This window comes from Helianthus annuus, chromosome 2 (assembly GCF_002127325.2).
Source record: "Helianthus annuus cultivar XRQ/B chromosome 2, HanXRQr2.0-SUNRISE, whole genome shotgun sequence".
In the NCBI taxonomy this organism is placed as follows: Eukaryota; Viridiplantae; Streptophyta; class Magnoliopsida; order Asterales; family Asteraceae; genus Helianthus; species Helianthus annuus.
This window is the reverse complement of record NC_035434.2, coordinates 41,690,362-41,705,100: the sequence shown is the minus strand read 5'-3', so window position 1 is coordinate 41,705,100 and position 14,739 is coordinate 41,690,362. Positions and strand designations below refer to the sequence as shown.

General features: G+C 37.0%; 1 protein-coding gene across 1 annotated transcript; it reads right to left on the bottom strand.

Annotated features, from left to right (window-relative positions):
• Window positions 1-5,979: 5,979 nt before the first annotated feature.
• Window positions 5,980-7,347, bottom strand: LOC110889047. The gene has a single exon (XM_022136538.1). It carries the CDS (start codon window positions 7,345-7,347, stop codon window positions 5,980-5,982), a length of 1,368 nt encoding a protein of 455 aa, XP_021992230.1.
• Between the last annotated feature and the right edge of the window lie 7,392 nt (window positions 7,348-14,739).

Here is a 14,739-nt window from a genome sequence, read left to right as displayed (position 1 = left end):
ATTTAAAATTTAAAAATCAAATCACTAAGGAAACATACAAAAAATATAGGATCATAGTCCTCAATCAACTTTAACAACGATAGAACGTCGTTTTCATGATCTATAACTGCAAAGGAAGTAACCATTGTTTAAAAAAAATATAACGGTAATCTATTTATAGAAACAAAGTCTATTTACAGAAACCGAATCATAATTTCGAATACAAAAATCATCTTTAACAACACTAATCTATTTATAGAAACAAAAACAGATTTAAAAAGAAATTAAAGACATATTTAAAAAATTAAAAACTAATTAAATACAAAAATTATAACTAAATACAAAAAATTATAACTCACAAAACAAACCATAAGAACTTCAAAAGATAATCACATAAAATTTCAAATTAACGCCTAAAGACAAAAAAGAAAAAAGAAAGACTATACATATCAAAAAACAAACAACACCAACAAAACTGAACTAACCTGGTTTGGTCGACGAACAATTCGAGTCCAATTGTCATAAAAGATTGAGGGTTTACCATGAGAAAAACAAACCATAAAACATTCAGAACATATGTTATTAATTTTTGAAAAAAAAATACCGAACAGAAAGGATAAAATCAAACCTACACAAACTTAAAAAAAAAGAAAACAACTATAACATTTAACTAACCTCTGTTATTTCACGAATGATCGGAGTCCGATTTTATCCAAGATTTAGGGTTCCACATGAAAAACAAAATCAACAAAAATCAGTAACTTTTATAAATGTAGATGATGATAATAAAACCTCTGATCTTGATTTTGTTTGCAAAAAAACAAAAAGATAAATGTTCAATCGCTTGATTAAAGATACACAATAGATAAACAACAAATTAAAACAACATACCTTCAATTTTTATGATCAGATCTACAAAGTTTAGGACAAAGAAGAAGTTAATAGCATTCGACACAATCTTTATAAAATCAAGTTTCTATAGAATTGAATAACATAAATAAAGCAGATTTAGGATCGATTGTGTAGATTACAATCGTAAAACAAAGAAATCAGAAACAATAAAATCAAAAACATAGAAACATACCTTTGATTGGTTAATAGGATTGATTTGTGTGAAGAAGATGATGTTGCAGAGGTTTGACTATGGTTTGGAATTGAGGATCTTGGTGGTGGCGATAGGAGAGAGGATGCAACTTAGTTTTTTAGGGTTTGTAAAGTGTGTGCAAGAAGAGTGAGAAAAAAAAGGAAATATATACTACGACCCGAATTCAAAAAACCCGACCCAACACATTTTGGATCCCGCCTCTTTTTTCTTGGAATCGTGAATGTAGAAAGCAAAATGGGATTTCCCTCCTAAACCAAGTTGCCACATCAGCCAAGATGGCCAAATACAAATGCCATCTAGCCCAAATCCATCTCATTTATATATATATATAGATTATAATATTGAGAATTTAAATAATTCGAAAGTTGACTCTAATTCAAATCTCAAATCATCACATCATTACCAAAAAATTGCTTCAAATCTCAAATCACGGTTACTATCATCAAATTTATCAGAAATACATTCTAACTTTGTTGTAATTATATAATTTCTATCTCTATACCTAATTTTTTTCCGCCTACCGTATACCCATTTAAATTACACGCGCATCTTTACCCGTTTCAAATTTACTCAATTTCCTTTTCAATATTACATTTCATAGACTAATTATTTCGTTTTTATCAACCTCGCACGTTTTTATTATTTAAACTTTACCATTTTTTATAAAAAAGTTAAATCAACGTTATTTTGTTTCTGTTTTTATAATTTATGTATTTAAAAGTTATGATTCATGTTTTCCTCTTTCGCTTTTATGATCTCATATGTTTAAATTTACAAAAACAAAATAAAATTTACTAATTCAAACCATGTATTACATGAGATTCTAACCTAGTAAGTCTATAAATTATCACCGCACATCAGTAATAAAGTAAATATAAATTCTAAACAACAACAACAACAACAACACCAACAATAATAATAATAAAATAATTCCTGCCACATGTTTAGGCCTGTAAACTAAACGAAGTCCATGAACTGTTCGTGAGCTTGTTCAGCGAGAAGTTCGTTTATGTTTGTTATTAAATAAACGAACAAATGTGAACATAATTATTTGTTTATTTAATTAAACGAACGAACATGAACACACGTGTCATTCGTTCATTTATGTTCGTTCATTTGTGTTCATCTATGTTCATTAACGTTTTAATAAATGCATATGGGGTTATATTTATATAAATATTTAAACATAAAAAAGGCTTTTTTTTTTAAACCACTGGGTGTCAGCCCAGTGGCCACTAAAACCCATCTTAAACGCTGCACGGGGGAGGTCGCAAGTTCGATTCTTACCCTGAGCAGACTGGGGAATTCATCGCCAGGGCGCTTGGTCGGGTAGCAAACTGGGGAGGGGGATCCCTCCCGCGGTCAGGGGTACCGTGCATTTACCATTTTTTTTAAAAGGCTTTTTAAATACTTATATAGATATTTACTAATTGACAATTGGGTTTTCTAATATAACTTATCGTAACTAATCAATAATTTTTATGTAAAAAAAGCTACTTTATGTTTGTTTATATTTGGTCATTTATTTTTATTTGTGTTGTTTTATGTTTGTTAAAGTATGTATATTTGTTTATGTTTGTTTACATTCATGAACTGTTCGTTTAGGTTTTAAATGAACGAACATAAACAAACATGAACATGCCAATTTTCTTAATGAATGAACATAAACAAAAAAAAAATGTGTTTAATCATATGTTTGTGTTCGTCCGATTATTTACAGACTTACAGATGTTTCAACTTTTCGTATTGGTAAAAAATGTAGTAAAGAAAATGCTTTTAGTAACAAGCTCTAAACTCAAACTCTCTAATTATAATTATAATTATATTATATTATAATTATATTATATTATATTATATTATATTATATTATATTATATTATATTATATTATATTATATTATATTATATTATATTATATTATATTATATTATATTATATTATATTATATTATATTATATTATATTATATTATATTATATTATATTATATTATATTATATTATATTATATTATATTATATTATATTATATTATATTATATTATATTATATTATATTATATTATATTATATTATATTATATTATATTATATTATATTATATTATATTATATTATATTATATTATATTATATTATAATATAATATATATTAAACATCATCATGTAAGCTACATGACACTTTCTTTATTTTTGTTTTTAGTCACAAAAATTTTGTTTTACCACTAAACTTTATCAATTTTACTTTTAACGATATCCATATTAGATCATAAACTATAGAGTAATAGCTAGAGTAAGTTTGTTTGTTGTTTATTAAGTTTAATTTAACCTTTTATACTAAAAAGAGTAAACTGCAATTTTACCCCCTGAGGTTAGGGGTCATTGGCACCCTTAACCCCCTAAGGAAATAATTGTAATTTTACCCCCCACTGTTTGCTGTTATGTTGCAACCTTACCCCCCGGCCTCAAATTTGTTGACTAATCTGTTGACTACCACCTGAAATGACTATAATGCCCTTTCATATTACCCCCTGTGTTTTGTGCACTCCTGTGATATTACCCCCTGCCACCACTGCCACCGCCATTCACCACCACAACTACCACTGCCACCGCCAGCCACCACCACAACCACCACTGCCACCGCCATTCACCACCACAACCACCACCCTCCAACAGATAAAGTTTTTGGTTTCTTGATTTCCACTTCATCAACAAAATATTAAACCGAAATCAAACTCATTTTAGTAACCGATTCAATTTCAAATAGTTCAAAAATGGAGATTTTAAGATCATCAAGAAACAAGAAAGAAATATATTTAAAGATGAAGCTTTCAAGAACCAAAAATGAAAAAACAGAGCACCCATTTTGCATCAAACACTTCAAATGGTAAAACAGAGCACCCATTAATTTGATTTTTCACTCTTTATGCACCGTTTATTGATTCCGAATAAGTGATTTTCTGTCAGATTACAACCAAGGAAACACTCGAGAATCCACTTCTAATGGCATTGAAGCAAAGAATATTAGAACACGTTGAAAATTTCAAACATTTCGTTCTAAAATGTGTTCTAAAGACTTCGATTGACTCTGTTACCTGATCAAATAAGGTCGTGGAGTCGGTAAATGCAAATACCCTTTTGATGTCATTTCGTGCAGCTTCGGTAATCCCGTCCATCAAAGCCAAATAATCAGCAACCGATTCAACTACGTAAAATAGTTTGTGGTGGTGGCTGGAGGTGGCAGTGCTTGTTCTGATTTTCTTGTTTGGTACGTTTGCTTTTCTTTGACATAAGGAAGGTTATGATCATAGATTTGGATAGTGCCAGGCGTGTTATTGAACTTGCTTGCAAACACCAATTTTTTGATAAATTTAGGATGATAAGTAGATGTATAGGCAGAGATGAATTATGTCGCGTAGTTGTAGTCTGCCATGAAAAAATTGAATCCAATTTGATAATTTTGTTATTGTAATAAAGACACAAATGACTAGTGTGTTATTATAGCTCATATATCCTTTTTTGTTGCAGCAGTAATTACGGTGCTTGTGATCTGAACCAGAGCTCTGGTCTAACCATAAAAACCATAATTTGCAGGCGAATTGAGCCAATGTATCCAGCTCTATTCAGCTGCAGATTCATATTCTTCTAAAAGTACTGTTATGTAAATGTAAACTGTAGATCTTTAGGGTGAACAGTGGTGGTTGTGGTGGTGGCTGGAGGTGGTAGTGGTGGTGGCTGGAGGTGGCAGAGGTGGTGAATGGCGGAAGTAGTGGTGGTGTTATATATGAAAGGGATATTAAGTTGTGGTGGTGGCTGGAGGTGGCAGTGGTGGTTGTGGTGGTGAATGGCGGTGACAGTGGTAGCAGGGGGTAATATCACAGAGTGCACAAAACACAGGAGGGTAATATGAAAGGGCATTATAGTTATTTCAGGTGGTAGTCAACAGATTAGTCAACAAATTTGAGGCCGGGGGTAAGGTTGCAACATAACAGCAAACAGTGGGGGGGGGGGTAAAATTGCAATTATTTCCTTAGAGGGGGTAAGGGTGCCAATCACCCCTAACCACAGGGTGTAAAATTGCAGTTTACTCTACTATAAATAATATACGTCTTTAATCAAACATCATCATGTAAGCTACATGACACTTTCTTTATTTTTGTTTTTAGTCACAAACATTTTGTTTTACCACTAAACTTTATCAATTTTACTTTTAACTAGGTACCGAATATTATGGTACGGTATGGGTACAAGTATCGGTACAGTACTTGCTTTCTTACTACTTTGTTTTTTTGTAACCTTTTGAGCACTTGTAAGGGTATCATATAGGTAAAATCAGTACGAGTACTAATAGAGTACATGTACCAAATAAGGTAAAATCGGTACGAGTAGTAATATAATACGAGTACTAAATAAGTAAATCGATTGGTGTACCATAATAGCATAATACAAAAAAAAAATTCATTCCAAAAATAAAGTTTGAAATTCTATATAAATTTGGTACCAACACAATTTTTTACCTGTACTGATACCAAAAGTACCGAATACTGAAATCAATAAAACTTAGTACCGGTACATGTGCCGAGTAGTCAAAATCGATACGGGTACAAGTACGGGTATTTGGGAAAAGAACTCATCCCTATAAAACGCATACCGCTGGTTCAAATTCCAAAGGTTCAAATCATAAAAAAACAAATACTTAAAAGTCTTACTGGTTTAAAGCTACCGGCACCAAACACAAACATCGTCTTCTCCTATACTGCTGCTGCCCTCCAAACAAACTCTTCCTCAGAACCCCCCAGTTTTGACTTCTTCGATTGCAAATTCCTTTATCTTCTTTAGCACTTCAGTTGCAACAGGAGCAGTTGATGAAGAAGAAGAACCACCTGCTTTGGAGAGTAAACCTTTCAGCGAATCAAAAATACTTTTCTCTCGGTTGAAGGAGCTGTTGCAGGAGCTTTTGAAGGAGCTGGAATCGAAGAAACGTTTCGTCTTGATTTGATGGCAATGACAACAAGGTTGTTTTCAGTCAGCATAATTTTTCTAACCTTTCCAAACACATCTATCAAATTTGTGAGAAAATCGGCATAAAACTGGTAGTCCGGAGGATTAACATGAAACACAACAACCCCGTTATCTTCAATCATTACTTTGATCTTCTCAAGCATATTCACTTGAATTAGTTCTCTCGGAGGTGCACACTGACCAGTTAGGGAAAAAGAATCAGCTTCATTCAGATCTACCATGATCACATAAAAAAGGCTAAACTCTTTACGGAAAATAGCAAGATGTTTCCCTGCAACCGATGATGGGCTTGGTTCGGCGACACCTTGTTTGATGATGTTTCTCCAGTTCAGATTAAAACAATAGATGTTTTTCACATTAAAGTCAACTTGTAGAGCCTCAAAAAGCCCAATGTTAATTTCAACCAAAACTACTACAAATTTCAGTTGATTTGCTAAGAAACTTGTTAGCACAGCTCCATTACCTCCTAAACAAAGACATCTTCTTTCTTTTTTCTCCAAAAGAATAGAAATGGGTCTCAGCCCATTTAACATGGCCTCACATAATGGTACCAAATTTACATTGTCAACCTTAAAATTCAACTTTCCATAGTTGATTTTGTCATGCAAGTCAACACCTTTTCTGCTCTTGCGTATCAATGCTTTAATTTTGGCTGCACGGTGTATCCAATTGTCGGTATTCTTAAATCTCAGGACTTTTCTAGCCTCAAATTCCCCATTAATTTTAGTCACTTCTTCATGAATACTAAAGTCACCCAAAGCACTTGCTGGCTCAATCAAGTTTGAAATGTTAGATCTAAAAACCAAGCTATCATTGTGTTTCAGAAACGGAATTTTGTACTCGGCATTCCTTAAAGTAACAGGAATGAATTCGGTTAGAGTAGCGCGTATTTTGTCGGCTGCACCCTCCAGTCCCTCACTTACCTCATCAAAACGATAGTGTTTTGGGTTACCCTCAGTTAAGTTTGCGACTAAAATAAGTCGGGAAATTCCATAAAACTTTGTCATGAGCTTTGCAAATCCGGCTGGTGTACAAAATGCCCAGTCATTTTCATACCCAAGTGGGACAAACACAGCAGCCACAAGTGGTGGATTCTTTGTCATCCAACAAGAATCTATCACTGTTAGTCTTAAAGATTCCGACCTCAAAATTGGATCTTTTTGTCCTTCAGATGGGTTTTTCACATGAAGCACCGTGGAATTCCACTGATGAATTGTGTCGAAGAGTGTCGTATCAAATCGAAAAGCCATTTCTTTCCCTAATAAATAATTTCAATTGCAAAGCCATGTCAGGGAAGATATGTAGACGAAAGTTATATATTATTTTCAAACTTGCATATAAAAGAAAATAATACAAGTAGGGCTCTTCTTAAAATCAACTCGTATAAGCATTAGTCAAATTAGAATTTATTCGAACTAGGTTTAAAGAAGTTCGTCGCGTTGCGGCAAATTTGTTTTGTTATTTAGTATGTGTTTACATATGTTTTGAAATCACTACGAGCGTGTTGCGAACGAAACTGCTGACAAGAATAAAAAGAAAATGTAGAAAAAAACACTAAAAGATAACCGAAAGAAAATCAACCAAAAAAGTTGTATGGTAACGAATGTTGTTCGTATGAAACCCGTGGTCGGAGATGAGCAAATTGTTCTGGGTACCGGTACCAAATTTGCCGAACCGAAAGATCTTAAGTACCAATTCGGTACCGACTTTTGGCATTCCTGTTACCGTTTCACTACCATTTTTTACCTTCATATACCGGTACCGTAACCGGTATTTTCGGTATCAGTACCGATTCAGTATCGGTTGGCACCGAGCTCATCCCTACCCATGAAACTAAAAAAAGAAAAAAATTAAAAGTTGAAGAAAATCAACAAAAAAAAGTTGTACGATACCGTTGTTCGTACGGTAACCGTGATCAGGGATGAGCAAATGGTACCGGGTAGCAGCACTGAATTTCCCGAACCAAAAGATTTCCAATATCAATTCGGCACCAACTTTTGACGTTTTCTGTATTAGTGCCGGATTTTACCTTCATGTACTGATACCGAACAGGACCGTCCCGGTATTTTCGATACCAATATTGGTTCGATACCGGTTGACACCAAGCTTATCCCAACCCCTTATATGAAAAAGGAGATTGAAGTTAAAAAGTAAAGAAAATAACTATTATTATAATATAAAAATAATAAAAGTATTTAAAAAACTATATATTATTATAATATTAAAATCACTATTCATTTCATTTCCTTTAGTAATATATAGTAATAATAACAGTAATAATAATAATAATGATATCCATATTATATCATAAACTATAGAGTAATAGCTAGAATAGGTTTGTTTGTTTGTTTATTTAGTTTAATTTAACCTTTTACACTATAAATAATATCCGTCATTAATCATATAGTCTTATTTTTCTCTTATAATTTTCATTCGATAGTTTTGTGTACCCACAATTTTTTTTTTTTTTTACAAAAACTAGATATGTTTCCATTTATTTATTTATTTTAAATCGGGTCGGCCCCCGCCAATATAATAGTTAATATTAAAACATAACATTCTGTCTAACGAACCATGCCGACCACAACCGCGAGTCGCGATGATGGTGGCTATTGCAAGTTGGTAATCTTCGGCACATGGGGTCGCAACCGGCAACATCACATCATAGGTACCGGTCTCATGTCAGCATTTTTCTTGTATTTGTTAAATTTTATTTTGTTTTTTTTGTTGTTTTACACATTTATATTTTGTAGCTTCATACTGGTTTTACCGTTTGGTTCATATGTGTCACACCCCCAAAATACCACATGCGGAAACACCGCGGGACGTGTGACGTACCAGGATCTAAGCCACCAATCACATTGAACTATAAATAATATTTCAGCAAAACATTCCATTCATTTCATAATATAATTCCAAGTCACAAGTTAAAACCAAAGTAAACGTTCAACGGAAGCATAATGTAAAATGTTAATCAACTGTTTCAAAACAAGTGTTCAAAACCACGAAACATGTATCCAAGAGTCTCGACCCATGACCACTCCAGCTCTCCCAGATAGAAAGTCCATAACCAAAATCTAACGACCTGCAAGCATGCAGACAAGTGTGTCAGACGACGCTGGTGAGTTCAAAGTTTGTTAACACGTTTAGTTACCAGATATGAGTATAAAACATTTCAGAGATTAGATGTTGTTATTAAATCGATTACCACAGATGGCTCCAGATTATTTGCCCAAACCCCAATGCTCTATCACACATTGGTCAAGTGGTTAAGGTAATTAGTTCACGACCGTCCTCCCCGGTACGGTGTGAGGGTGCCAAACCCTACCGTGGTTATCAGTAACAATCAGTTTAGGTTTGCTCGGTATGTTTAATTACCCTTCTAGTTAGTCAACCAACCCTACCGTGGTTATCAGTAACAATCAGTTTTAAAATTTATCAAATAAGTCACGTATTTCAAAGATTGCATTCATCACAAGTATCACTGTACATCACATAGCACATACTCAGTTCACATCCCATGTATAACACACAATTATCTCACAACAATTAACTGGGCCACTTAACCAGGCCCAAGCCCAACAGATTTCCCTTCGGCGAAAGACCCTACGGCGAAAGACTATGCTTCATCGAAGTTACACATGACGAAAGACCCTAGTGTTTCGTCAACATCCACTCAACGAAAGACCAGATTTTTCGCCAAGCCATGTTTTTTGTGGGATCAGTCTTTCGTCGCTGTCTTCACAGACAGTTACAGTTCCCATATTTTCAGCCGTAATTATTGCTAACACTTTGACAGTTTCATCAATCAAATTAAACGATACTTTTAGCCATGAATATGAACCCGACCATGATCAAGCATCAAGTATTCAAACCCATTCATAATATAACAGTTTCTATTCGACATACCAATCATAACTTAGTAGATTATCATGCGAACCATCATACTAATCAAGCAACTCATCAGTTAGATACGAACCCAGAATTTCGTATAAGCAATTATCAATCACAGAGCTTTTAACCACTAGAATCGACATGAACCAATCACTAAAATCATCCATCTATTCTAAATGCACGAAGTCATAGACAAACTCTAGTCTCATATAAGGATCTCATGCAACACAAACAATTATCCACAACACAAACATTAGTCAACATAAAGTGTGGCGAAGTGATAACCGATCGACGAGATAGTCACGAGAATACAAGAAGGCTTCGAAAGAGATGAATAGCGCTGCCGACGTTTACAATTGAGAAGAAAGGTCTAGGGTTAAGCAGGTTTATGTTTAAATAGTGTGAGCAGCGTGTCTGGGTTCCGTTTGGGCCAAAGCCCATTCCGGCGAATAACACTCCCGACGAAAGACCCGTTTTCGTTGGTTGGCCGATGATGACGAAAGACCAGTCTTTCGTCGTGAACACTAAGTGACGAAACACTCGCAAGTCTTAAGCTTTCATTCACAAATAATATAACAATTCATTAATCACATTCATCAATCATCACAACTCTAATCTTTCAAACAATAACACATCACATAACATAAAACAATTTATCCAAACAGAATTGCCACACAAGAGATACGTAAACGAAGGAACTTGAAATCTCGGGTTATCACATCATCCCCAACTTGAAAGAAATTTCGTCCCAAAATTTGATAAGTAATCCAAAATAGCACGACGTTAGATCAGGATGACTGTATATTTTCCGTGGGTGCCACATCATCCCCATCTTGAATGGGAATTTCGTCCCGAAATTCGCTAGTTGCATCAGACTTAGATTTGTTTGCTGGGAATAAGTGAGGGTACTTGAGCTTCATCTGATCCTCGCGTTCCCATGTGGACTCCGGTCCACGTCTTGAGTTCCAACGAACCCTCACGATCGAAATTCGACTATGCTTATGGACCTTGACCTCCCGGTCCATAATTTCTATTGGTTCTTCAAAAAACTGCAACTTGTCATCAATTTTCAACTCTTGAAAAGGTACCACAAGTGTTTTATCGGACAAACACTTCTTTAGTTGTGAGACGTGGAAGAAATCATGAACGTTACCCAATTCCGCAGGTAACTCTAACTTGTAGGCCGCTTTACCAACTCATTCTAGAATTTTGAATGGCCCGACATAACGAGGGTTAAGCTTGCCGCGTTTTCCAAAATGCACCACACCCTTCCAGGGTGAGACCTTCAACATGACACCATCGCCTATAGCGAATTCCAAGGGTTTCCTACGCTTATCAGCATAGCTTTTCTGACGGTCCCACGCTGCCGCCATACGATTTCTGATCTGGACAATCTTTTCTGACGTTTCGAGTACGAGCTCCGGGCTTGTGATCTGGCTGTCACCCACCTCAGCCCAACAAAGAGGTGAACGACATTTTCGTCTGTACAATGCTTCGAATGGAGCTGCCTGGATGCTGGTATGGTAACTATTGTTGTAAGAAAACTCTATCAACGGCAAGTGTTTCTCCCAACCCTTGCCAAAATCAATTACGCATGCTCATAACATGTCCTCAAGTGTCTAGATGGTTCGCTCACTTTGACCATCCGTCTGCGGGTGATAAGCAGTGCTCATGTCGAGACGCGAGCCGAATGATTTGTGCATCGACTGCCACAAATCTGAGATGAAACGCGGGTCACAGTCAGAAATAATAGAGGTCGGCACCCCGTGCCTAGAAACCACTTCCTTCAAATAAACAGCTGCAAGTTGTGAGAACTTATCCGTTTCCTTGATTGCTAGAAAATGTGCTGACTTCATGAGATGATCAACGATCACCCAGAAGATATCGTTCCCGTTTTGAGTTCTAGGTAGCCCAGTGACAAAATCCATAGCAATTTGCTCCCATTTCCACATGGGTATCTTTGGTTGCTGAATTAGGCCTGAGGGTTTTTGATATTCTACCTTGACTTTCGAGCATGTCAAACACTTACTCACATAAGCCGCGATGTGAGCTTTCGTCTTCGGCCACCAATACAAGACTCTGAGGTCTTGATACATCTTATCCGAATGTGGGTGAACAGAGTATCAAGACTTGTGTGTTTCGTCCATCACAAGCTCTCTAAGGTTACCTAACAAAGGGACCCATACACGTTCCATTAAATAAAGTATACCATTAGATCTCTCTACAAGCCGTTTTCCATGCCCCTTAAGTACTCTGCTTCAATGTTTTCCTCTTTTAATGCTTCGGTTGTGCAGAACGGATTTGGTCAGGCAAATTAGAATGGATAGTGAGCTGTAAGGCGCGAACACGTTTGGGTTTCAATTCCTTTCGACTGAGTGCATCAGCTACAACGTTAGCCTTACTAGGGTGATACTTGATGGCACAATCGTAATCGTTTAAGAGTTCTACCCAGCGACGCTGTCGCATATTCAATTCCTTCTGGTCAAAGATATGCTGAAGGCTCCTGTGGTCGGTATAAATAGTGCATTTAGTACCGTACAGGTAATGCCTCTAGATTTTGAGCGCAAACACCACCGCTCCCAACTCTAAGTCGTGCGTCGTGTAATTTCTCTTGTGAACCTTCAACTGTCGTGAGGCGTAGGCTATCACCTTCTCGTGTTGCATCAACACACAACCGAGGCCTTGAATCGAAGCATCACAATATACCACAAAATCTTCAGTTCTTTCAGGTAAAGACAAAATCAGCGCACAGCAGAGTTTCTGTTTCAGTAACTGGAAAACATCCTCTTGTTTCGTTCCCCATGAGTATACAACGCCCTTCTGTGTTAACGAGGTAAGAGGTTGAGCGATCTTCGAAAAGTCCTTAATAAATCTGTGATAGTACCCAGCGAGAACAAGAAATTGTCGCACCTCTAAGGAGTCTTTGGTGCCGCCCAATTCCTGATAGCATCAATCTTAGCAGGATCCACGTGTATCCCTGATTCATTCACAATGTGGCCAAGGAAGTGTACCTCTCGAATCCAGAAGTCACACTTAGAGAATTTCGCGTAGAGTTGCTCCTTCCTCAGGAGCTCCAAAATAAGTCGTAAGTGTCGCTCGTGATCTTCCTTGCTCTTCGAGTAGATAAGGATGTCGTTGATAAACACGATGACAAAATCATCAAGATACGGTTTACACACGCGGTTCATGAGGTCCATGAAGACCGCTGGCGCATTCGTCAACCCAAATAGCATAACCAAAAAACTCATAATGGCCATACCGCATTCGAAAAGCCGTTTTGGTACATCCTCCTCTCGGACTCTCATCTGATGATAGCCCGATATTAAATCGATCTTCGAGTTAAAACTTGACCCCTGCAACTGGTCAAACAGGTCGTCGATGCGTGGCAAAGGATAACGGTTCTTGACAGTCACCTTTTTGAGTTCCTGATAATCGATACACATGCGAAAGGACCTGTCTTTCTTCTTTACAAACAGAACTGGGGCTCCCCAAGGCGAAGAACTGGGTCGGATGAAACCTCCATCCAACAGTTCTTGAAGTTGATTAGATAGCTCTTGCAACTCCCCAGGTGCAAGACGATAAGGAGCACGAGCAATCGGAGCTGCTCCTGGTGCAAGATCGATCTGAAATTCCACTTGACGGTGAGGAGGTAAACCAGGAAGTTCCTCAGGAAATACCAGAAAATTCACGAACAACTGGCAGGTCTTCGATCCTTCTCCCTTTAGGCTGAGGATCAGTAACTAGTGCTAAGATAGCAGGATACCCCTTTTGTAGACACTTCTGCGCTTGCATAGCTGAGATGATACCAACCATCGCACCACAGCGATGCCCTTGAACCGATAAAGATTCTCCACTGGAGAGGAGAATACGTACGATCTTCTCTTTACAGAGACTTTCAGCTTGATGCTTAGACAATCAATCCATACCAACCACCACATCAAAACTACCAAGGGTACCAGGTAGGAGGTCAATATCAAACACTTGACCCACAAGATCTAATTTACACCTAAAAAGGACATGCGAAGCTTCAATCATTTTGCCATCAGCTAATTCTACTACATGCTTAGTTTCTCGAAGCGTTGGAGCTAACCCTAATCGTTTACTGAATTCTAGGGACACGTAACTCCAATCGGCACCGGAATCAAATAACACAGAAGCAAAGAGATTGTTCACAGAAAACGTACCAGTCACGACATTGCCGTCATTCCTAACATCACCAGCACTGATCGTAAATACCCTTCCACGAGCTCCATTGCCCCCATTGTTGCCGTTATTATTGTTCCCAGCATTGTTATTGCTACTCTGACGGTTGTTATCATTGGCGTTCTGATTCAGTTGAGGGCAATCCCGCTTGATGTGACCCTCATCCCCACACTGGAAACACCCCTTCCTATTGCCTTGATTCTGATGGGGCTGCTACCTTTGCTGTTGCTGACGCTGCGGATTTTGCTGTTGCTGCTGCTTTGGGTACGGAGCTCTACAGTCTTTTGCCACATGGCCCACCTTATCGCACCTATGGCAAGCCCGGACACATGGTCCATGATGATGTTAACCACATTTGTTGCACTTTGGCTTCTTACCAACGTAGGTGCCTTAACTTTGATTGCTGCCCTGGCCTTGGTTAACTGAGTACGACTGTCTGAAACTACGGTTATTGCTGTTTTCAGACCTTTTCTGAGATTGACTGGCACTGGTTGCTTTGTCAACATTGTTCCATTTTCGCTTGTTATCACTAGCGGGTGTGGTAG